Genomic DNA, 25,847 nt, shown 5'->3' on the forward strand with positions numbered 1-25,847 from the left:
ACTCGTTCCTTAAATGTTAGCCATTGCCTATCCACCGTCATGCCTTTTAATGAAGCTTCCCAATCTATCATAGCCAACTCACTCCTCATACCTTCGTAGTTTCCTTTGTTTATATTTAGGACCCTAGTTTCAGATTGGAATACTTCACTTTCCATCTTAATGAAGAATTCTATCATGTTATGGTCACTCTTCCTTAAAGGACCCTGCACAAGATTATTAATTAACCCCTTCTCATTGCACAACACCCAATCTAGGATAGCCTGTTCTCTGGTTGGCTCCTCAACATACTGATCTAAAAAACCATCTTGTATACACTCCAGGAATTCATCCTCCACAGTATTATTGCTAATTTGGTTTGGCCAGTCTATATGTAGATTAAAATCATCCATGATTACTGTAGTACCCTTATTACATGCATCTCTAATTTCCTGTTTGATCCCATCCTCTACATTACCACGACTGATTGGAGGCCTATGGACAACTCCCACCAGTGTTTTCTGCCCCTTTGTGCTTCTTAGCTCCACCAAGACTGATTCTACATCTTGATTTGCTGAGCCAATATCCTTTCTCACTATTGCTCTGATTTCATCCTTTACTAACAATGCTACCCCACCTCCTTTTCCTTTTTGCCTGTCCTTCCTAAATATCGAATACCCTTGGATATTCAGCTCCCAGCCTTGGTCACCCTGCAGCCATGTCTCTGTAATGGCAATTATATCGTATCCGTTTACATCTTTTGGGCTGTTAATTCGTCTACCTTATTACAAATGCTTCGGCCATTCAGATACAGTGCCTTTGGATTTGTCTTTTTAACATTTTTAGACATCTTAACATTTTTTTGTACCATGGCCCTATTTGTCTTATTACCATTTTTTCTTACCCAGACCGTATTTGTTAGTGCACTCTTTTGTTTGTACACTCTGTCCCTTCCTGACACAATCTGGTTATCCTTATTCCAATGACTTTCCTGCACTGCTTCCATGTCTTTTCTCTTTAGCATTCTAGATTTCTCTCCACCGGAACCTTCCCCCCCACCCCCCACCCCTTATTTAGTTTAAAGCCCTATCTACCTCCTTAGTTATTCGATTCGCTAGAACTCTGATCCCAGCATGGTTCAGGTGTAGTCCGTCCCAACGGAACAGCTCTCTCTTTCCCCAGTACTGGTGCCAGTGCCCCATGAATTGAAACCCACTTCTCTCATACCAATCTTTGAGCCACGCATTCATCTCCCTGATCCTACTGACCCTATGCCAATTTGCTCATGTATTAAGGGGAAGAGAACCCTACATCATGGCTCTCAACGAGGTGAAGCAGGAGGCTGGTGGTTTATCTGAGCAGGGTGGCTGCACATCATTTATACCACTTGAGGCACCACAAGCATTTGCACCTTCAGCCAACATCAAAACCTCAATCAGTATGGTAAAGCCTTCATGTGCCATTGTCCATCCTCTCATTGCCATCCTAACTCTTGTTCCTTTCCTCAGTCCTTCTCAGCATCAAGAACCTACTCAGGAAGCTTGCGAAGAGGACACCTCGGTGGAGGACAGCCTTCCTAACAAACCACTGACATGCACGCCACCCCTCCCAAGCACTGGCACAGATACTGACACCCCTGGTGGGATAGATAGCAAATTAGAGGAGCCTGCACCTGGTGAAGCACGCAGCACAAGTGAGCAAGAGCAGGTACTGGTGGCACGGACAATCCAGGAGATGACTCGCCAGAAAATGCTGAGGCACACCAGAAATTATATGATGTATTGGAACGCCTGCCAAAGACTTTGAGCACAATGTCTGAAAGTATGGTGGTGCCTACTTAAAGCATGTGCGAAACACTGCCACATGACATTACAACTCTGCAATCTACTTTGACGTGTGTGGCCACTCCAGGTACACTGCAGCCGAATGATGGTGGCGCTACAGGACAAGCAAGTGCGGTCTTTTCCGAGGATGGCAGCACGTCTGCTCATTTGCCACGTACTCAACTAATACTCGCCATGGTGCCTGCAAACTGGCAGGGCAAGACAGTCCTAGGAGCAACCGTCTGTAGCTATGCACTTACGGGCTTGAGTTCCCAGAGGTCACTGGCCACGAGCTTCTCAAGGGTCCCAGCATCATCCACAGCAGCCCACCACTAGCTCAGCCGAAGTCATGTATGAGCCAGCTTACCATAAGCGCCACACATCATAAGCTTTCACTGCTTACTGAGGATAAGTAAACAAAATAAATAATAACAAATAAGCAATATGGAAATTGTCAAATCACTCAGACTCCAACAAGCTCAGCAGCACACAGTTGCCAATGATCTAAATTCCTGGACCTCTTTAAATATTGCAGCCTTCTGCCTCTGGAACCAATCCCGCTCTAGCAGGTTGGGCAATGGGCAAGACTTCCAATTTTTTCAGTTGATATTGCATCGGGATCCTTATTACATCATAGAGCGCCAATTTGCACGCCATTCATCAGCCTCCCACCTGCCTGTAGCGGGAGCCTCGGCCGACTGGAAAATGTGCGCTATTAAAATGATGCCAATAGCAAAGTGAGCGGCAACAGGCCGGTAAGTACACCCATCTGAATTTTACCCATTACAAGCCCCATTCCCCCCCTGCTTGGGGGGGGAATTAATATTCCCTCTGCAGTTTTATAACAGTAGGCATTTTATCAACAAAATGTTGTGGAGAGAGTGTTATAGGAAGTGTGATACTTATGGAAATGAACAGTATAAGCAAAATGTTTGATATATATATTGATTTGTTTCTGCTTCTTCTGCTTATCTGCTTTTCTTCTTTCATTTTGGATGGGGGATGGGTCATAAGAAATTGCAAGTGCCCAGTTTAGTGCAGAGAACTACCGAAAAGGAGCAGAGCTGGGTGGGGGCCTTACAAAGCAAGAACTAGGTTGAGGAGTTAGGGCCAAATTACAGTTCCAGTTCAGGATCTGGTTATGGCGAGGTCCAGGGTAGAGGCTATGGGCTGGCAGCAAGCCCAGCGAAGAAAGGTCAAGATTACAGCTAGGTTCAGGACCAAGGTAGAGGCTACGGGCTGGCACCAAGCCCAGTGAAGAAAGTCGGGTCACAGCTAGGGTTGGTGTTGGGACCTGTCAGAATCTGGGCTGGTGCTTGGGCCAGCACCAGAACCATAGCAAGCAGGAGATGGCAGAGAAAGCAGCAAAGAATTGGTGGGGGGTGGGGGGCTTGGCAAGTGGGAGCAGGAGGCAGGAGGAGGAGGACCAAGGCTGAGGGAGTGCAGAGGAGGCTGCGAGGGAGAGGGAGAAAATTGGAAGGAAAGGGAGTAAGAGAAAGCAGTGGGATGGGGAAATTATTACTGGGCTTGTTGTGTAACTGTAAGAATTGAATTGGTATACAGAGATTACAGATGAAACAGAGCCACCCAGTATTAGAGTCTGCAAGACAACTTTTTTTTTATTCGTTCATGGGATGTGGGCATCGCTGGCAAGGCCAGCATTTATTGCCCATCCCTAATTGCCCTTGAGAAGGTGGTGGTGAGCCGCCTTCTTGAACCACTGCAGACTGTGTAGTGAAGGTTCTCCCACAGTGCTGTTAGGTAGGGAGTTCCAGGGTTTTGACCCAGCGACGATGAAGGAACGGCGATATATTTCCAAGTCGGGATGGTGTGTTACTTGGAGGGGAACGTGCAGGTGGTGTTGTTCCCATGTGCCTGCTGCCCTTGTCCTTCTAGGTGGTAGAGGTCGCGGGTTTGGGAGGTGCTGTTGAAGAAGCCTTGGCGAGTTGCTGCAATGCATCCTGTGGATGGTACACATTTAAGCCACAGTGCGCCGGTGGTGAAGGGAGTGAATGTTTAGGATGGTGGATGGGGTGCCAATCAAGCGGGTTGCTTTGTCCTGGATGGTGTCGAGCTTCTTTAGTGCTATTGGAGCTGCACTCATCCAACTAATGATAATTATATCAGTTTAAAGGCATTATATCAGTTTAAAAGTATTATGTTATGCATAATGGAATCTTGACACTGGGGGGTAATTATAACCTAACGCACTCGGTGGGAAACTGACATGATCGGATCATGTACCAATTTTACATTCTGCTTGATTTCACTTTCCATTGAAGATAAGGGCAGGGGGCAAAACAGGCAACTGATTTGATCCTGTCAGTTTCTCGCCGGGCGTGTTAGGTTAAAATGATCCCAAATGTGACGAAATAGTGACACAGGAAGCAAGTGTGAGAAATACGAAGTGTACATAATGTAAGGCTTTTAATATGTTACTAGCAGATTTTCTGTGGCACTGCACACGGTGAGTCAGAGGAAACATTAACGTAAATAATCATAAGTGTGACAGGAAGTGTGTGTTATGTACAAGACTTTTTATATATATCAGGTGGACTTAAAATTACAAACAGCCACAACATGGCTGGGCAAGCTGCAAGGAAGAGGTGACAGGAATGGGGCCAGGGCCATCCGGCATGGAATGCTGGAGTACAGACTTGGAGTAAGAGTCAGCAGGAGTAAATTTTAAAAACCTCTAGGAACAATTGAAACTGTGGAGTCTCAGCCAGAGAGGTTGAGTGGCATTGCAGGAACATAAATCTCATCATTAAAAGGGTCCTTATGTTGTTAAGTATCAACCCTAACTTTCTACGGTGAGTTTAATTCGTTTTAACAGTGCAAATGTAGAAATTTCTTGAAACTCATGGGGAGGTTAACGGCAAGCTCACGTTTTTGTGAGGCCAACGGCGGAGCGGCGCAAATCGTCCAGCAATTTGTGACGATTTGTAACTCACGGCCTATTTCTTCCTCACCTCAAATTGCTGGGTTCTTTACAAACTAATAACTGCGTGTGCATTATACTCGCTGTTAATTTCTCAGCAAATTCTGGGCCGATAAAATCGTTAGAGAATTTTAGCTATCAGTTTGTGCAGTGAGGGGAAAGTTGTCTTCTTTATTTCAGTAACAGTATGACACTCAATGTTTCATTGGCTAGAAAATCGGGATTTAACTGGATGACTCGTCTTAAAAGGGGATGGCATATGTTTGAGTCTGTTAAATGAGTGTGAAGTTGGATGTGCAACAGGTAGAAGGCGAAGGCTGGGCATATTGGGTTGAGTGGTGGACAGCATTGGATCCTGGAGACATTGGTAGGTTGAACTGTAAACAGGAAAAGGGGAATCATATTGGCTATGGAGAGAGGAGTGAGGAAAAGGAATGATGGGAAAATAAAAATTTGATAAAGGATGTGATGTGGTGTGGTGATGAAGTTGAATTAATTGGGTTGTTATCTGTGATGTAGTGGTGGGGGAAAAGTGGAAATGAATAGGGACTGGTCTGAAATGAATAACAAAAATGAGAGTACATGGAATTGAAGGCAACCTACTGACATGGTATTGGTTAGGAGGTAGAAGATAGAGAGTAGGGATAATCGGTATGTACTTCAATTGACATGGTGTGACTAGCGAAGTCCCCCAGGGATCTGCACTGGGACCTCAGGAAGGACATATTGGCCTTGGAGGGGGTGCAGCACAGATTCGCCAGAATGATACCGGGCTAAAAGGATTAAATTATGAGGACAGGTTGCATAAACTAGGCTTGTATTCCCTTGAGTATAGAAGATTAAGGGGGGTGACCTAATTGAGGTGGTTAAAATGATTAAAGGAGTTGATAGGGTAGAGAGAGAGAAACTATTGCCTCTGGTGGGGAAGTCCAGAACAAGGGGGCATAACCATAAAATTAGAGCTAGGCCATTCAGAGCTAGGCACTTCTTCATACAAAAGGTAGTGGAAATCTGGAACTCTCCCACCACCACCACCCCCCCCCCCATAAAAAAGACAGTTGAGGCTAGGTCAATTGAAAATTTCAAAACTGAGATTGATAGATTTTTGCTCGGCAACGGTATTAAGGGTCACGGAACCAAGGCGGGTAGATGGAGTCGAGATAAAGATTAGCCATGATCTAATTGAATGGCGACACGGCTCGAGGGACTGAATGGCCTACTCCTGAACCTATGTTCCTATGAATAGTGTGATGGAAAGTGGCAAGTGGAATCAAACGCCTAATACTCCTCTCCAGAATACCTGCGAAATGCTCAATTATCAGTCACTGAAGAGAGGAAAAAGGCATAGATATCTGTAACTTTGTGACTCTGTCACTGTTATGTTGCCCTTTGATTTCTGCAACTTCCCCAAAGAAGCACGCCTGGGCTTGAACTTACAACAGATGCAGGGAAAGGGCATTCGTGGTGGTGCAGTGGGAGGGGGCATTCTAGGCCTTCCACCTTGCTTTCCTCCATCATCACTGGAAGGGTGCCTAGATCTAGGGGTGCTCAAAGAAACTGTTGGTATGCTTTGTGCTTGCGCCCCTTCAGATCGGAGGGCCTGAGGTGGTCTGGCAGCAAATCAAGGGAAGCCTGAGAGGGTAAGTCCTAAGTTCTTTTCAGTGTCCCCACTTAAATTACTGCTGCCAATGTTAGCAAACAAATGCTTAAGATATTTTTATGATACTCTCTTCTCTACCAATACACCAGACATTAACGCATTTAAAATAATGGGGTTATCACTTATGTTACAATAGCAGATAAAGGAACGTCACTTATGGCATTAAGCATTAGTATTGCCAAAAGTAATCTTTAGGCAATGATATCTTACCTCAAATCGAAGACATTTCCTTCTAACAACATTAACTTCATTAGCTTGCAAAGGTGCCACAGCATGTTTACAAATAATGGATATTTTCTTTGTATTGTTCCATTTTTCTGGAAGATCCTAAACATAAAAAATTAAATTAAACATCATCACTGTTGCACCATTAGCTTTGTAAATTATTTAGGGATTGAATATCAGCAGAGTTACATTGAATTCACAGCACAGAAACAGGCTATTCGGCCCAACAGATCTATGCCAGTGAATATGCTCCACACGAGCCTCCTCCCACTCTATTTAAGAACATAAGAACATAAGAAATAGGAGCAGGAGTAGGCCAATCGGCCCCTCGGGCCTGCTCCGCCATTCAATAAGATCATGGCTGATCTGATCCTAACCTCAAATTTAAATTCATATCCAATTTCCTGCCCGCTCCCCGTAACCACTAATTCCCTTTACTTCTAGGAAACTGTCTATTTCTGTTTTAAATTTATTTAATGATGTAGCTTCCACAGCTTCCTGGGGCAGCAAATTCCACAGACCTACCACCCTCTGAGTGAAGAAGTTTCTCCTCATCTCAGTTTTGAAAGAGCAGCCCCTTATTCTAAGATTATGCCCCCTAGTTCTAGTTTCACCCATCATTGGGAACATCCTTACCGCATCCACCCGATCAAGCCCCTTCACAATCTTATATGTTTCAATAAGATCGCCTCTTATTCTTCTGAACTCCAATGAGTAGAGTCCCAATCTACTCAACCTCTCCTCATATGTCCATGCCCTCATCCCCGGGATTAACCGAGTGAACCTTCTTTGTACTGCCTCGAGAGCAAGTATGTCTTTTCTTAAGTATGGACACCAAAACTGTATGCAGTATTCCAGGTGCGGTCTCACCAATACCTTATATAACTGCAGCAATACCTCCCTGTTTTTATATTCTATCCCCCTAGCAATAAAAGCCAACATTCCGTTGGCCTTCTTGATCACCTGCTGCACCTGCATACTAACTTTTTGATTTTCTTGCACTAGGACCCCCAGATCCCTTTGTACTGCAGTACTTTCCAGTTTCTTGCCATTAAGATAATAACTTGCTCTCCGATTTTTCCTGCCAAAGTGCATAACCTCACATTTTCCAATATTGTATTGCATCTGCCAAATCTCCGCCCACTCACCCAGCCTGTCTATATCCCCTTGTAGGTTTTTTATGTCCTCCTCACTTTCTACTTTCCCTCCCATCTTTGTATCATCTGCAAACTTTGATATGTTACACTCGGTCCCCTCCTCCAAATCGTTAATATAGATTATAAAGAGTTGGGGACCCAGCACTGACCCCTGCGGAACACCACTGGCTACTGGTTGCCAGTCCGAGAATGAACCATTTATCCCAACTCTCTGCTTCCTGGTAGATAACCAATCCTCCACCCATGCCAGAATATTACCCCCAATCCAGTGATTCTTTATCTTGCGCAATAATCTTTTATGTGGCACCTTGTTGAATGCCTTCTGGAAGTCTAAATACACTACGTCTACGGATTCCCCTTTATCCACCCTGTACGTTATGTCCTCAAAGAACTCAAGCAAATTTGTCAGACATGACTTCCCCTTCATAAAGCCATGCTGACTTTGTCCTATTTACTTCATCTCAACCTATCAACATATTCTTCTGTTCCTTTCTCCCTCATGTACTATCTAGCTTCCCCTTATGTTATTCGCCTCAACCACTCCTTGTGGTAACACGGTCCACATTCTTACCACTCTGGGTAAAGAAGTTTCTCCTGAATTCCCTATTGGATTTATTAGCGATTATTTTATATTTATGACCTCTAGTTTTGGACTCCCCCACAAGTGGAAACATTATCTCTACATCTACCCTATCATTATCTTAAAGACCTGTATCAGGTCACCTCTCAGCCTTCTCTTTCCTAAAGAAAACAGCCCCAGCCAGTTCAGCCTTTCCTCATAAGGACATCCTCTCAGTTCTGGTATCATTCTTGTAAATCTTTTTTGCACCTTCTCCAATGCCTCTATATCCTTTCTATAATATGGAGACCAGAACTGTGCACAATACTCTAAGTGTGGTCTAACCAGGGTTCTATACAGGTTTAACATAACTTCTTTGCTTTTCAATTCTATCCCTCTAGAAATGAACCCCAATGCTTATTTGCCTTTTTTATGGCCTTATTAACCTGCGTCGTTACTTTTAGTGATTTGTGTATCTGTACCCCTAGATCCCTTTGTACATCTATCCCTATAGACTCTTATTATCCAAGCAGTATGTGGCCTCCTTATTCCTCCTACCAAAATGCACCACCTCACACTTATCTATATTGAAATTCATTTGCCAATTACACGTCCATTCTGCAAGTTTATTAACGTCCCCTTGCATTTTGATGCATTCTTCCTTTGTATTAACTACACCCCCCAATTTGGTGTGGTCTGCAAATTTTAAAACTGTACTTCCGATTTCCGAATCTAAATCATTAATGTAAGTTGTGAACACCAGTGGTCCCAGCATCGATCCCTGTGGAACACCACTTCCTACCTTTTGCCAGTCTGAGTAGCTGAACTCTACACTCTGTTTTCTGTTTTGTAGTCAACTTGCTATCCAATCTGCTACCTGTCCCCTGACTCCACACGCTCTGACCTTAGCCATAAGTCTACAATGCAGTATCTTATCGAAGGCCTTTTGAAAATCCAAATATATTATATCTACTGCATTACCCTTGTCCACTCTTTCTGTTACTTCTTCAAAGAATTCAATAAGGTCGGTCAAGCATGACTTTCCCTTCTGAAATCCGTGCTGACTATTCTTTATTATATTTATTATTATAGTCCAGCTTTTATTATAATGCTTTGTTTGCACTTTTTATAGGCTTTGTTAACCTGCGTTGCTACTTTGAATGATTTGTGAATCTGTACCCCTAGATCCCTTTGTGGTTTTCTCGCTCATCCATAACTTGGGCAGAAGATTCACAGAAACGCTGGAGAAATAGTGTAAAACACCATTTCTCTGGGATTTCCATGGATCATTCACTGAAATAATGGCAGATGATCGGGAAAGCTCCTGCAGAAATTCAATCTCTTAATGGTTTGATTCTTAAATATCTATTATTTGAAAGCAGATTAATCACATTTCATTATACAATTAAAGAAAGCAAACACCCCTAATTTTCTGATCTTTATTCATAGTCAGTGTCCTGGCGAATCGATAACTAGGGTGGTATATAGGGCTTTAAATTAATAAGGGGGGGAGGGTTCAGATGAGGGTAATTTTTATCAGCCTAAAAAAGGCTGTAGAGCAGGTTAGCGATTTGGGAAAAACAAGCAGAGTGTGTTAAGAAGGGACAGAGAGTTTAACAAAGGTAATAGGGCATTAGTGACAAAGGTTACATCAGGGAAAAAAAGTATAAAGTTAAAATTAAAGGCAGTGTATCTGAGCACATGAAGCATTCGTAACAAGATAGATGAATTAATGGCACAAATAGAGATAAATGAGTTTGATCTGGTAGCCATTACTGAGGCATGGTTGCAGGGTGACCAAGGTTGGGAACTAAATATTCCAGGGTACGTGTCTTTTAGAAAAGATAGGCAAAATGGAAAAGGAGGGGAGCGGGGGGTAGCCCTGATAATAAAGGATGAGATAAAGACAGTAGTGAGAAAGTATCTTAGCTCAGAAAATCAGGATGTAGAATCAGTATGAGAGGAGCTAAGAAATAACAAGGAGCAGAAAACTCTGGTGGGAGTAGTTTACAGGCCCCCGAACAGTAGTTATAGTGTTGGACAGAGTAAAAATCAGGAAATTAGAGGAGCATGTAACAAGGGTAATGCAATAATCATGGGGGCCTTTATTCTTCATATAGACTGGGCAAACCAAATTGGCAAAACTAGTTTGGAGGACGAGTTCATGGAATGCATCGCAGACAGTTTTCTAGAACAATAAGTCGAGGAACCAACTAGGGAACAGGTTATTTTAGATCTAGTATTGTTTAATGACTCAGGATTAATTAGTAATCTTACAATAAAGGATCCTCTGGGGAAGAGTGATCATAATATGATAGAATTTCATATTGAGTTTGAGAGTGATGCAGTTAAGCCCAAAACTAGGGTCTTAAATTTAAACAAGGCCAATTATGTAGGCATGAGGAGCGAGTTGGCTAACGTAGATTGGGAAATTAGATGAAAAGATATGATATTCAAAAAAGGGTGTTAGGATAAACCCAGCAACTATAGGCCAATCTGTTTAACTTCGGTGGGTGGGAAAACTTTTAGAAACAATAATCCGGGACAGAATTAACAGTCACTTGGACAAGTGTGGATTGATTAGGGAAAGTCAGCACGGAATTGTTGAAGGCAAATCGTGTTTAACTAACCTGATAGAGTTTTTTTGATGAGATAACAGAGAGGGTAGATGAGGGCAATGCAGTTGATGTGGTGTATATGGATTTTCAAAAGGCATTTGATAAAGTGCAGCACGGTAAGATTATCATCAAGATTGTGGCCCATGGAATACAGGAGGCAGTAGCAACATGGATATACAGAATTGGCTAAGTGACAGGAAACAGAGAGTAGTGGTGAACGGTTTTTTATTGGACTGGAGGGAGGTGTACAGTGGTGTTCCCCGGGGGTCAGTGCTGGGCCACTGTTTTTCTTGATATATATTAATGACTTGGACTTGGGTGTATAGGGAACAACTTCAAAATTTGCAGATGACACAAAACTTGGAAGGGTAGTAAACAGTGAGGAGGATAGTGATAGATTTCAAGAGGATATAGACAGGCTGGTGACATAGGCGGACATGCGGCAGATGAAATTTAATGCCGTAAGATGCGAAGTGACACATTTCGGTCGGGAGAACGAGGCAATATAAACTAGAGGGCACAACTCTAAAAGGGATACAGGGACAGAAAGATCTGGGGGTATATGTATACAAATCATTGAAGGTGGCAGGGCAGGTTGAGAAAATGGCTTAAAAAGCATACGGGATCCTGGACTTTGTAAATAGAGGCAGAGTACAAAAGTATGGAAGTCATGATGAACTTTATAAAAAACTGGTTCAGCCACAACTGGAGTTTGTGTCCAGTTCTGGGCACCGCATTCAGGTAACATGAGAAGGCCTTAGAAAGGGTGCAGAAGAGATTTACTAGAATGATTCCAGGGATGAGGGACTTTAATTATGTGGATAGACTAGAGAAGCTGAGGTTGTTCTCCTTGGAACAGAGATGGTTGCAAGGAGATTTGATAGAGGTATTCAAAATCATGAAGGGTCTAGACAGAGTAGACAGAGAGAAGCTGTTCCCATTGTTGGAAGGGTCAAGAACCAGAGGATATATGTTTAAGGTGATTGGCAAAAGAACCAAAGGTGACATGATGAAAAACTTTTTTACACATCAAGTGGTTAGGATCTGGAATGCACTGCCCGAAGGGGTGGTGGAGGCAGATTCAATCATGGCGTAAAAAAGGGAACTGGATAAGTACTTGAAAGGAAAAAATTTGCAGGGCTACGGGGAAAGGGCGGGGGAGTGGGACTGGCTGGATTGCTCTTGCATAGAGCCGGCGTGGACTCGATGGGCCGAATGGCCTCCTTCCGTGCTGTAACTTTTCTATTATTCTATACCCGAGAGGAGAGAAATGAAAGGAGGCATGGTGACAGGAAAATGGAGCCTAGGAGGGGTAAAGAGAAAAGAAGAATAAAGGGGAAAAAAGGGGAAATAGAAGCGATTGGCTCGGCTCCGGAGCGGGAGCCAAACGTGCACGTGAATGGACACAGGGAAACTCAAGTTACATCGATGTGGTTACATAGTAAGATTGGGCTAGATATGTCTTGGTAATAAATAGGGAATAGAGAGGAGACAATAGGAGGGAGTCCAAGATTAAAGTCAGAGGTCCCATGGTGGGATAAAGTTGACGTAGATAGGGTGACGTCAGCTTGGAGCATCGACAAACTGATGGTAGCTCCCTGGTAGACTGCAGTGACTTGATGTCATGCGTGAGTGCTACACGCAAATTGTAAGTAGGCCTTTCCACAATGTCCAATGTGGTGAGCAACCTCCCCGACAGGCACTCTAGCGATTTTAATTGTTTTCCACCTGTTTTAACTGGCAGGTACGTTTAAAATTGCCCCCATTGTATATGCAAGTTCAATCATAACATTGTAAAATATATAATCTTAATGGTTTTATTGTGTCAGAGGCCCTATAGAGAGTGCTGAATATTTGAGCACCGAGAAAGAAAAGGGTTTTGAAAAGATATTTCGATCAGTTCGGCTTCTGCTCTCTTGATACTAAGTTCTGGTTTGTTGCAATTAGAATCATTTTGACATTTTTTTAAGTGATCTGATTGATTCATTTTCTGTTTTTTTAATGGCAGATTTTCATCATATTAAGAGTTCTGATTTGTTGCTCTTTTATGAATACAGAATTTGGGCGAATTAGCTTCAAGAATATGCATGTAATTTGCCTATGCCAATGCCAAGTCTGATACCTGAAGTATGACAACTGAACTGTGATTAAAAAAAAAGTGATAGACAGGAAGTACCATTTTAATAATATGTAAGGACTCTGTTCCAGTCTCCCAGTTTCTCCTGCTCTGTTGCATCTGTTCTGACGATGCCACCTTCCACACTAGAGCTTCCGAAATGTTTTCCTTCACCGAGGTTGACAGGACCCTCGACCGTATCCGTCCCATTTGCCGCACTTCTCTTCTCTCCCCTTCTCCTCCCTCCCAGAATCATGACAGGCTCCCTCTCGTCCTCACATTCCACCCTACCAGCCATCGCATTCAACGTATCATCCTCTGCCATTTTCACCACCTCCAGCACAATGCCACCGCCAAACACATCTTCCCCTCCCTTCCCTTCCTCTTTTCGCATTCTGAAGGGACCTTCCCTCCGTGACACCCTGGTCCACACTTCCATCGCCCCCCAACACCTGCCCGCCTTCCCCTGGCACCTTCCTATGCAAGTGCAGGAGATACAACACCTGCCCTTTCACCAACCTCCCTCCCACCTGTCAAGGCCCCAAACACTCCTTCCGGATGAAACAGTGATTTACTTGTACTTCTTCAAATTTAGCATGTTGTATTTACTGCTCACGATGCAGTCTCCTCTAGATTGGGAAGACCAAATGTCGATTGGGTGATCGCTTTGCTGGGCAATCTCCGTTTAGTCCACAAACGTGATCCTGAGCTTCCAGTCGCTTGGCACTTTAATTCTCCATCCCATTCCCACTCTGACCTCTCTGTCCTTGGCTTCCCACACTGTGCCAATGAAGCGCAACGCAAATTCGAGGAATAGCACCTCATCTTTCTACTGGGCGCTTTACAGTTTTCTGGCATTAACATTGAGTTTAACGACTTTATATCTTAACCACTGCTCCCATTTTCTCTCGCGCAACAGGTGCTAGTTATGGAGGGCGGCTGCACCAGAGTCACTGGGAGTAGAGGAGGTGCAGGCTGGTGCTTGGGGTGGGGATCCCTTATTGCTACATGATGGTGGGGTGGCTCGCACCCCAAGAGTCTACCTGCCTTTCTTCCACCTCACTCCCTTGCCACGGAGCCTTCCTATCTTTGCCAGATTTTCCACACTTCCTTCCTCCTCTGCTATTCTGCTGTAAGTATTTACACCTCTGCTGGACACATCTTTTGTTTCTATAAGTCTCATTATCACTTCATTTTACCTTGCACCATCATCACTTTTGTCATTTAATCACTATCACAGACCTCCACCCTATCACAGACCTCTCTCTTTTGTTCTTTCCCTGCACCCCTTTCTTCCCACCACCACCCCTTCTCCCTGGCTCTGCACGTGCGTAAAACCTGTTCCTCTCTAACATCTTCCAATTCTGATGAAAGTTCATCGAGCTGAAATGTTAACTCTGTTTCTCTCATTACGTAGAAACATAGAAAATAGGAGCAAGAGTAGGCCATTCGGCCCTTCGGGCCTGCTCCGCCATTCAAAATGATCATGGCTGATCGTCTAACTCAGTACCCTGTTCCCGCTTTTTCCCCATATCCCTTGATCCCTTTAGCATTAGAAATATATCTGTCTCTTTCTTGAATACATCTAATGACTTATCCTCCACTGCCTTCTGTGGTAGAGAATTCCACATATTACAGCAGCTGCCTGACGTGCTGAGTATTTCCAGCATTTTCTGTTTTTATTTATCATTTACTATTTGATCTCCCATGCCATTACACAACATTTTATAAGGAGGGGAGCATTATGCAATGTAACACACAATGTATTATTCTGTTGCTATGGTGAAGGACACACCATCCTGACTTGGAAATATATCTCCGTTGGTCAAAATCCTGGAACTCCCTACCTAACAGCACCATGGGAGTACCTTCACCCCATGGACTGCAGTGGTTCAAGAAAGCGGCTTCTACCACCTTCTCAAGGGCAATTAGGGATGGGCAATAAATGCTGGCCTTGCCAGCGATGCCCACATCCCATGAATGAATAAAAAAAAACGCGGAGTCCCTTAAGGTTACAAAGTCTAAATGATGTTAGAAAAACACTGATTGAGTCCAGTAAAATGTTGGGGGTCATTTTAACCTAACCCACCTGGTGGAAAACTGACAGAATTGAATCAGGCGCCCGTTTTACACCCTGCCCGATTTTACTTTCCACATAGAAATTAAAATAAGGCAGAGTGTAAAATGGGTGCCCGATCTGATCTTGTCAGTTTCCCACTGGGTGGGTTAGGTTTAAATTACCCTCTTATTTGCTACTCAGGCTGGAGATCAGCACCCTGGCTTTGAGCAAAGGTCAGTAAAGAGCTGCAGTTCAGTCTGTCTTTGATATTTTTTGTTCCTACAGAGTTTTTCTCTACCTTCCAAATGACTGCCTTTGTTTCTTTCTACTTTTCTTTTTAAGTGTCACACAGAATTTGTATTAGACTGTACGAGACATCTGACATATGAAACATATCTTAAGTGTTCGGGGCACAAAGGCTTTGCACACAGAATGTTTTTATAAAATAAAGATATATACACAAAATAGAGGTGAGGTATATTTTCTGTTAATCAATTGCACTTGGACAAAGGAATTTTCTGAAGTCTTATGTTTCTCCTTCTGAATCACATTATATCCTCAATACCTTGTCCTCTTAATTAGTTAATCTGTCAATCCTATATTGCACGCTATTTTAAAAGATCCAGATTGTAATACATCTGTTCTGCTGTTTAATTGCACATAATGAAATGCCTTAAATAAAATGTGATAAGGCCTTTAAGTAACAATAAATGATAACAATCCCTAACATGAAAAAACATCAGTAACATTCTTTAAATGGGATGATATTTTATATATTCCAAGGGACGAATCTTATTTTTAACTTATCTTATTATTAAATAATTAAATTGTTACTCACTCGTGGAATTCATTTTTGAACCAAGGACAAAAGATATACTTATATAAAACAAAGGTTTATTTCTCACATGTAATTGCGTGTGAACTTCCTCCGGCATCTCTACATTGTAGGTCTTCAGTAGTTCAATGGTTTGCTTCAAAGGTTCAAACATATTATCTGTGGTCACCTGTCTCTCCTTTACTTTTTTCAAATATCCCATAACTTGTATAAGGCTCTTCAAATCCCCATCTTTCACTGTTTTTGTTAGTTCGAAATTTGTCTCCTGGATGAAAATTTCTAAAGTATTCAAACTAGAAAAGCAAATACATAATGTCTTGAATTAGTTTTGTTATTGGAACAGTGCTCACAGTAGATTTTACAAATTAACCACTAAATTACATATGGAAGCATGTTTCCACGGAAAGTGATTGGGCCAGAAATTGCTGCAATGGCAATGGAAAAGTAAGAAAAAATTTGAAAAGAACAAACAGAAGAACAGGACATTTTAACCCAGTTGTGTTTGGGAATTGCTGTATTAGTCCTTTTGAAGTTAATGAGTGAATAACAGGGTAAGTCAGAAGGGAGTAAAGTTGAGAGCAGCAAGAGAGGAGAAGACCCAGGGGAAATCTACAATTTTTTTTTTATTTTTTTATTATTCGTTCACGGGATGTGGGCGTCGCTGGCAAGGCCGGCATTTATTGCCCATCCCTAATTGCCCTCGAGAAGGTGGTGGTGAGCCGCCTTCTTGAACCGCTGCAGTCCGTGTGGTGACGGTTCTCCCACAGTGCTGTTAGGAAGGGAGTTCCAGGATTTTGACCCAGCGACAATGAAGGAACGGCGATATATTTCCAAGTCGGGATGGTGTGTGACTTGGAGGGGAACGTGCAGGTGGTGTTGTTCCCATGCGCCTGCTGCCCTTGTCCTTCTAGGTGGTAGAGGTTGCGGGTTTGGGAGGTGCTGTCGAAGAAGCCTTGGCGAGTTGCTGCAGTGCATCCTGTGGATGGTGCACACTGCAGCCAGAGTGCGCCGGTGGTGAAGGGAGTGAATGTTTAGGGTGGCGGATGGGGTGCCAATCAAGCGGGCTGCTTTATCTTGGATGGTGTCGAGCTTCTTGAGTGTTGTTGGAGCTGCACTCATCCAGGCAAGTGGAGAGTATTCCATCACATTCCTGACTTGTGCCTTGTAGATGGTGGAAAGGCTTTGGGGAGTCAGGAGGTGAGTCACTCGCCGCAGAATACCCAGCCTCTGACCTGCTCTCGTAGCCACAGTATTTATATGGCTGGTCCAGTTAAGTTTCTGGTCAATGGTGACCCCCAGGATGTTGATGGTGGGGGATTCGGCGATGGTAATGCCGTTGAATGTCAAGGGGAGGTGGTTAGACTCTCTCTTGTTGGAGATGGTCATTGCCTGGCACTTATCTGGCGCGAATGTTACTTGCCACTTATCAGCCCAAGCCTGGATGTTGTCCAGGTCTTGCTGCATGCGGGCTCGGACTGCTTCATTATCTGAGGGGTTGCGAATGGAACTGAACACTGTGCAGTCATCAGCGAACATCCCCATTTCTGACCTTATGATGGAGGGAAGGTCATTGATGAAGCAGCTGAAGATGGTTGGGCCTAGGACACTGCCCTGAGGAACTCCTGCAGCAATGCCCTGGGGCTGAGATGATTGGCCGCCAACAACCACTACCATCTTCCTTTGTGCTAGGTATGACTCCAGCCACTGGAGAGTTTTCCCCCTGATTCCCATTGACTTCAATTTTACGAGGGCTCCTTGGTGCCACACTTGGTCAAATGCTGCCTTGATGTCAAGGGCAGTCACTCTCACCTCACCTCTGGAATTCTGCTCTTTTGTCCATGTTTGGACCAAGGCTGGAATGAGGTCTGGAGCCGAGTGGTCCTGGCAGAACCCAAACTGAGCATCGGTGAGCAGGTTATTGGTGAGTAAGTGCCACTTGATAGCACTGTCGACGACACCTTCCATCACTTTGCTGATGATTGAGAGTAGACTGATGAGGCGGTAATTGGCCGGATTGGATTTGTCCTGCTTTTTGTGGACAGGACATACCTGGGCAATTTTCCACATTGTCGGGTGGATGCCAGTGTTGTAGCTGTACTGGAACAGCTTGGCTAGAGGCGCAGCTAGTTCTGGAGCACAAGTCTTCAGCACTACAGCTGGGAAGTTGTCAGGGCCCATAGCCTTTGCTGTATCCAGTGCACTCAGCCGTTTCTTGATATCACGTGGAGTGAATCGAATTGGCCGAAGACTGGCTTCCGTGATGGTGGGGATATCGGGAGGAGGCTGAGATGGATTATCCACTCGGCACTTCTGGCTGAAGATGGTTGCAAACGCTTCAGCCTTGTCTTTTGCACTCACGTGCTGGACTCCGCCATCATTGAGAATGGGGATGTTTGCAGAGCCTCCTCCTCCCGTTAGTTATTTAATTGTCCACCACCATTCACGACTGGATGTGGCAGGACTGCAGAGCTTTGATCTGATCCGTTGGTTGTGGAATCGCTTAGCTCTGTCTATAGCATGTTGCTTCCGCTGTTTAGCATGCATGTAGTCCTGAGTTGCAGCTTCACCAGGTTGGCACCTCATTTTTAGGTACGCCTGGTGCTGCTCCTGGCATGCTCTTCTACACTCCTCATTGAACCAGGGTTGATCCCCTGGCTTGTTGGTAATGGTAGAGTGAGGAATATGCCAGGCCATGAGGTTACAGATTGTGCTGGAATACAATTCTGCTGCTGCTGATGGCCCACAGCGCCTCATGGATGCCCAGTTTTGAGCTGCTCGATCTGTTCTGAATCTATCCCATTTAGCACGGTGGTAGTGCCACGCAACACGTTGGATGGTGTCCTCAGTGCGAAGACGGGATTTCATCTCCACGAGGACTGTGCGGTGGTCACTCCTACCAATACTGTCATGGACAGATGCATTTGCGACAGGTAGATTGGTGAGGACGAGGTCAAATAAGTTTTTCCCTCGTGTTGGTTCGCTCACCACCTGCCGCAGGCCCAGTCTGGCAGCTATGTCCTTCAGGACTCGGCCAGTAGTGGTGCTACCGAGCCACTCTTGGTGATGGACATTGAAGTCCCCCACCCAGAGTACATTTTGTGCCCTTGCTACCCTCAGTGCTTCCTCCAAGTGGTGTTCAACATGGAGGAGGACTGATTCATCAGCTGAGGGAGGACGGTAGGTGGTAATCAGCAGGAGGTTTCCTTGCCCATGTTTGACCTGATGCCATGAGATTTCATGGGGTCCAGAGTCAATGTTGAGGACTCCCAGGGCCACTCCCTCCTGACTGTATATCACTGTACCGCCACCTCTGGTGGGTCTGTCCTGCCGGTGGGACAGGACATACCCAGGGATGGTGATGGAAGAGTCTGGGACGTTGGCTGAAAGATATGATTCTGTGAGTATGGCTATGTCAGGCTGCTGCTTGACTAGTCTGTGGGACAGCTCTCCCAATTTTGGCACAAGTCCCCAGATGTTAGTAACGAGGACCTTGCAGGGTCGACTGGGCTTGGTGTTTTGCCGTTGTCGTGTCCGGTGCCTCATGGTCCGATGCCGGGTGGTCCGTCCGGTTTTATTCTTATTATGACTTTTCGTAGCGAGATTTTACAACTGAGTGGCTTGCTCGGCCATTTCAGAGGGCAATTAAGAATCAACCACATTGCTGTGGGTCTGGAGTCACATATTGGCCAGACCGGGTAAGGGCGGCAGGCTTCCTTCCCTAAAGGACATTTGTGAACCAGATGGGTTTTTACGACAATCCGGTTGTTTCATGGCCATCATTACTGATACTAGTATTTTAATTCCAGATTTTTATTTAATTAATTGAATTTAATTAATTAATTGAATTTAAATTCGCCAGCTGCCGTGGCAGGATTTGAACTCATGACTCTGGATTTTAGTCCAGGCCTCTGGATTACTAGCCCAGTAACATAACCACTATGCTACCGTACAATACAAATAGTACAAACAGTTGTTCAAGAACAAGTGAAAGGGAAAGGCGTAGAGCAGCAGAAAGAAAGTGTACTTTAGGCAATACAGATATAGTGAAAACTAAAAGGTGTAAGGCGATTAACTCAGCATCAAAGCTGAAGGTCAGGCTAGGGTGTGTGGCCCAATTAAGAGTTCTATATACAAATGCACGGAGTATAAGGAATAAATTAAATGAACTACAGGTTCAAATTCAAATTGGAGGGTATGACATGATAGCTATTACTGAGACATGGCTGCAGGATGGTCAGGATTGGGAACTAAATATACCGGGTTATAAGGTCTTCAGGAGAGATAGGGAAAATGGAAGAGGGGGAGGAGTAGCCTTAGTGATTCGAGATGAAATCACTTCAATGATAAAGGAGGATATAACGAGAGGTACGCAGCCAACAGAGACCTTATGGGTTGAATTGAGAAATAGGAAAGGATCTGAGACTGTTGTGGGAGTTGTGTATAGGACCCCTGGCAGCAGCTCTAAAGTGCTAGATTGTATAATTGCAGAGATTAGACAAGCGTGTAAGAAAGGCATAGTGGTCTTAATGGGGGACTTTAACCTTCACATAGATTGGGAAAAGCAGACTAGCAACTGTCAGAAAGGTAGTGAATTTCTTGAGTGTGTCCGGGATAGTTTTCGACAGCAGTATGTCCTAGAGGCAACAAGGGGGCAAGCCATACTAAATTTAGTAATGAGTAATGAACCAGATTTAGTTAACAGCTTAACTGTGCGTGAACATCTATCCAATAGCGATCATAACATGATCGAGTTCAATGTAGTGTTTGAAAGGGAAAAAAGTGAATCAGCTGCTAAGATTCTAGACTTGAGCAAGGCCGACTTCAATGGGATGAGACACTCGTCCACAGTAAACTAGGCAAATCTGTTAATGGGTAAAACGACTGATGATCAGTGGGAAATGTTTAAAGAAACATTTAACGAGGTACAGAACCGGTTTATACCCCTGAGGGGCAAGAGCTCTACTCGCCATAAAAAACAGCCATGGACAAGTAAAGAGGTAAGGGACAGTATAAGACATAAGGAAAGGGCATACAAAAAGGCAAAAAATAGCACAGATCCTGGCGAATGGGAAAGATACAAAGATCAACAAAGAGTCACAAATCAGATAGTGAGAGCTACAAAAAGAGAGTATGAAAAGAAACTTGAAAGGGATATCAAAACCAATACGAAGAACTTTTATAGTTATATTAGGAAAAAGAGGATGGTCAGGAGCAGTGTTGGCCCTTTAAAAACTGAAAGTGGGAATATTGTCATTGACAATGGGGAAATGGCAGATATGTTGAACAATACAATATTGGAAAATGTGAGGTAATGCACTTTGGCAGGAAAAATCAGAGAGCAAGTTATTATCTTAATGGCAAGAAACTGGAAAGTACTGCAGTACAAAGGGATCTGGGGGTCCTAGTGCAAGAAAATCAAAAAGTTAGTATGCAGGTGCAGCAGGTGATCAAGAAGGCCAACGGAATGTTGGCGTTTATTGCTAGGGGGATAGAATATAAAAACAGGGAGGTATTGCTGCAGTTTTTTAAGGTATTGGTGAGACCGCACCTAGAATACTGCATACAGTTTTGGTGTCCATAATCAAGAAAAGTCACTCTTGCTCTTGAGGCAATGCAAAGAAGGTTCACTCAGTTGATCCCAGGGATGAGGGGGCGGACATATGAGGAGAGGTTGCGTAGATTGGGACTCTACTCATTGGAGTTCAGAAGAATGAGAGGCGATCTTATTGAAACATATAAGATTGTGAAGGGGCTTGATCGGGTGGATGCGGTGAGGATGTTCCCAAGGATGGGTGAAACTAGAACTAGGGGGCATAATCTTAGAATAAGCGGCTGCTCTTTCAAAACTGAGATGAGGAGAAACTTCTTCACTCAGAGGGTGGTAGGTCTGTGGAATTTTCTGCCCCAGGAAGCTGTGGAAGCTACATCATTGAATAAATTTAAAACAGAAATAGATAGTTTCCTAGAAGTAAAGGGAATTAGGGGTTACGGGGAGCGGGCAGGAAATTGGACATGAATTTAGATTTGAGGTTAGGATCAGATCAGCCATGATCTTATTAAATGGCGGAGCAGGCTCGAAGGGCCGACTGGCCTACTCCTGCTCCTATTTCTTATGTTCTTATTAATTACTTTGCGTCAGTATTTACTGTAGAAAAAGAGGATAGCATGCCGGAAATCCCAAGAAAACTAATACTGAATCGGGGACAGGGATTCGATAAAATTAACATAAGTAAAACAACAGTAATGAAGAAAATAATAGCACTAAAGAGTGACAAATCCCCAGGACCAGATGGTTTCCATCCCAGGGTTTTAAAGGAAGTAGATAAGCACTTTGCAGATGCCCTAACTATAATCTTTCAAAGTTCTCTAGATTCAGGAACTGTCCCTCTAGATTGGAAAATTGCACATGTCACTCCGCTTTTTAAGAAAGGAGAGAGAGGGAAACCGGGGAATTATAGACCAGTTAGCCTAACATCTGTTGTGGGGAAAATGCTGGAGTCTATAATTAAAGATAGGGTGACTGAACACCTCGAGAATTTTCAGTTAATCAGAGAGAGCCAGCATGGATTTGTGAAAGGTAGGTCGTGCCTGACAAACCTGATTGAATTTTTTGAAGAGGTGACTAAAGTAGTGGACAGGGGACTGTCAATGGATGTTATTTATATGGACTTCCAGAAGGCATTTGATAAGGTCCCACATAAGAGACTGTTAGCTAAGATAGAAGCCCATGGAATCGAGGGAAAAGTACGGACTTGGTTAGGAAATTGGCTGAGCGAAAGGAAACAGAGAGTCGGGATAATGGGTAAGTACTCATATTGGCAGGATGTGACTAGTGGAGTCCCGCAGGGATCTGTCTTGGGGCCTCAATTATTCACAATATTTATTAACGACTTAGATGAAGACATAGAAAGTCTCATATTTAAGTTTGCCGATGACACAAAGATTGGTGGCATTGTAAGCAGTGTAGATGAAAACATAAAATTACAAAGCGATATTGATAGATTAGGTGAATGGGCAAAACTGTGGCAAATGAAATTCAATGTAGACAAATGTGAGGTCATCCACTTTGGATCAAAAAAGGATAGAACAGGATACTTTCTAAATGGTAAAAAGTTAAAAACAGTGGATGTCCAAAGGGACTTAGGGGTTCAGGTACATAGATCATTGAAGTGTCATGAACAGGTGCAGAAAATAATCAATAAGGCTAATGGAATGCTGGCCTTTATATCTAGAGGACAAGGGGGCAGAAGTTATGCTGCAGCTATACAAAACCCTGGTTAGACCGCACCTGGAGTACTGTGAGCAGTTCTGGGCACCGCACCTTCGGAAGGACATATTGGCCTTGGAGGGAGTACAGCGTAGGTTTACTAGAATGATACCCGGACTTCAAGGGTTAAGTTACGAGGAGAGATTACACAAATTGGGGTTGTATTCTCTAGAGCTTAGAAGGTTAAGTGGTGATCTGATCGAAGTTTATAAGATAATAAGGGGAACAGATAGGGTGGATAGAGAGAAACTATTTCCGCTGGCTGGGGATTCTAGGACTAGAGGGCACAGTCTAAAAATTAGAGCCAGACCTTTCAGGAGTGAGATTAGAAAACATTTCTACACACAAAGGGTGGTAGAAGTTTGGAACTCTCTTCCGCAAACGGCAATTGATACTAGCTCAATTGCTAAATTTAAATCTGAGATAGATAGCTTTTTGGCAACCAAAGGTATTAAGGGATATGGGCCAAAGGCAGTATATGGAGCTAGATCACAGATCAGCCATGATCTTATCAAATGGCAGAGCAGGCAAGAGGGGTTGAATGGCCTACTCCTGTTCATATGTTCCTATGTAAGTGTGCGAAATGTACCAACATTTTTGACCCATGAAGTATAGAACCAACGGCTCCATCCATCATGATAGGGAACAGTGGTACACCCAGTGGGTTCGCCATTGCACTGCTTTTGCCCTCTTCTGAGTGTCGAAACAGCTTTGTGTCCTGAAATTTATTGCCTTCCGACACTAACAGGAGTGTGAATAACAAAAATGGCACAAAAGGACTGCCAAGACTGATAAAAAGAATAAAAAACCTTTAGGAACAATTCACTACCTGCTGTCATTACCAGGGTCCTCTATGACATTAATTACCAGTCCAAAATGGCTGCGGCAGGCATTATTCGTAATAATGTGATAAGTCCAGCAATTTCACGATCGCCATGAAGTTCAATGGGGAATCTCACAGCAAGAACAAACTTTTATCAGCTTTGGCGAGGCTAATGGCGACGTGGCGCAAATCATTCAGCAATTTATAGAGGAACTCATGGTGTATCTCTTTTACTCCGCAACTTGCTGGATTTTTTACAAATTAATAATGGCGTGAGACGTTAATGCGTCATTCTAATGGCACAACTTTGCAACAATTCCTAGCCCATGATTGTTGAAATGTAATTAATATTGAAGTCACTGGATCTTGTTTCTCACAAGGATTTTCTGTTTTATTTTTAATGCTCTGTCAATGCAAAACCAATTAACCATCATTTGCCTTATAAGGGGCCTTCTCAACAAATCTTACTATCATAACTAACATTAACATAATACAAGACATCTCCTAGCCTGTTTTGTGTATAAAGCTTTACAAATCTAATTAGGCTAGTTTTGTTTCTAATAAACGTATACAAAAATTTAAAAAGACGTGGTAGCTTAAAACACAACACAAGATCAGGTGACCCCTGTTGTAAAGTAACTAACCACCATCCAGTAGGATGAAGGATAAACTGCAAGTGTTTGTTAGGAAGGAAAACTATCCTCAATTGTAAAGGTTGTGAATAAGCATCACCCCTTTTCTGACTTTAGTAAGCTTGTATCCAAGTGTACCAGTTTAACAAGAACAAATTTTCAAAATATCCATTGCAACTGAGATTGATAGAATCCATTAAGTTAATGAACAAACACTGCCTCGGAAACATTTATAAGGGACATGTGATGCATAAATAACTGGTTATGGTAACCAAATACTACCAAAACAGCTGGTATTTTGGCTTTCAACTGCTACAAAGGCTATAACAACTCAATTAGCTGACAGATCAACTGAAATTAATTGACTGGAAAGGTAAGCAGACTGAAATTAGAGTTTAAATAGGACCAAATGAAAATAATGCCTGACCTCTAAAAATCTGACCTGCAGATTGAAATTGCATTGTGGTTTCAACTTTGATTGCAAACTTCAAAGATTATGGCCCTGAAAAGGCCATTGAAAATGGAGTGGGATTTCCACCCACTGATTGCCTGTGGTGTGGGGTCAGCCCTGAGCTATTTGTAGCGCAACTCCTGTGTAACACAGAAGTAAAGCGTTGGGCTGGGTGAAAGGTACCGGTGCAGCCTCTAAATAACAAAAAATGGCTGAAGATTTCAACAGAAGACTGGGGGAGCAGCAGGTAAGTAGTGAACCTTATGCATAACTAAGTTGACTGTCAGGTCGTTGCAATAGTTGGCTCATGTGAGATTTTTGGGGACTTTTAAAAAATGTTTTTGGTGGGGAAGCTGGGAGAGGCACCCAAAGAAAGGAGCAGGGCATTAGAAGGAGGCAGAAAAGAAAGCACAAAGTTTTAATGATGCTGCCCATCAGACACTCATAGAACGATAAACAGACTAAATTAGGGTGTAAATAGGACCAAATGAAAATGATGCCTGTGCTCTAAAAAATTGACCCGCAGATTGAAACTGCACTATGTGGTATCAATTTCTCTTTAGACAAAGAAGGCCATATGAAAGACACGGCTTCCAGAAAAGGTCGTGCCTTACTAGTTTGATTGAATTTTTGAAGAGGTCACTAGATTAGTGGACGAAGATAACCTGGTAGGCATTGTCTACCTGGCCTTTCAGAAAGCTTTTG

General features: G+C 43.4%; 1 protein-coding gene across 1 annotated transcript in view; it reads right to left on the reverse strand.

Moving 5' to 3' along the window:
- The window catches only part of LOC137341448 (dynein axonemal heavy chain 17-like), a 574,489-nt gene that overhangs the window by 354,580 nt on the left and 194,062 nt on the right, over positions 1 to 25,847 (reverse strand). The window contains exons 21-22 of the mRNA XM_068004561.1: positions 16,040 to 16,262; positions 6,611 to 6,727 (exon numbers count right to left, since the gene is read on the reverse strand). Coding sequence (XP_067860662.1) covers positions 6,611 to 6,727; positions 16,040 to 16,262 — 340 coding nt within the window. The remainder of the gene's footprint in view (positions 1 to 6,610; positions 6,728 to 16,039; positions 16,263 to 25,847) is intronic.

The sequence above is a fragment of the Heptranchias perlo genome, chromosome 23 (genome assembly GCF_035084215.1).
Source record: "Heptranchias perlo isolate sHepPer1 chromosome 23, sHepPer1.hap1, whole genome shotgun sequence".
Lineage (NCBI taxonomy): Eukaryota > Metazoa > Chordata > Chondrichthyes > Hexanchiformes > Hexanchidae > Heptranchias > Heptranchias perlo.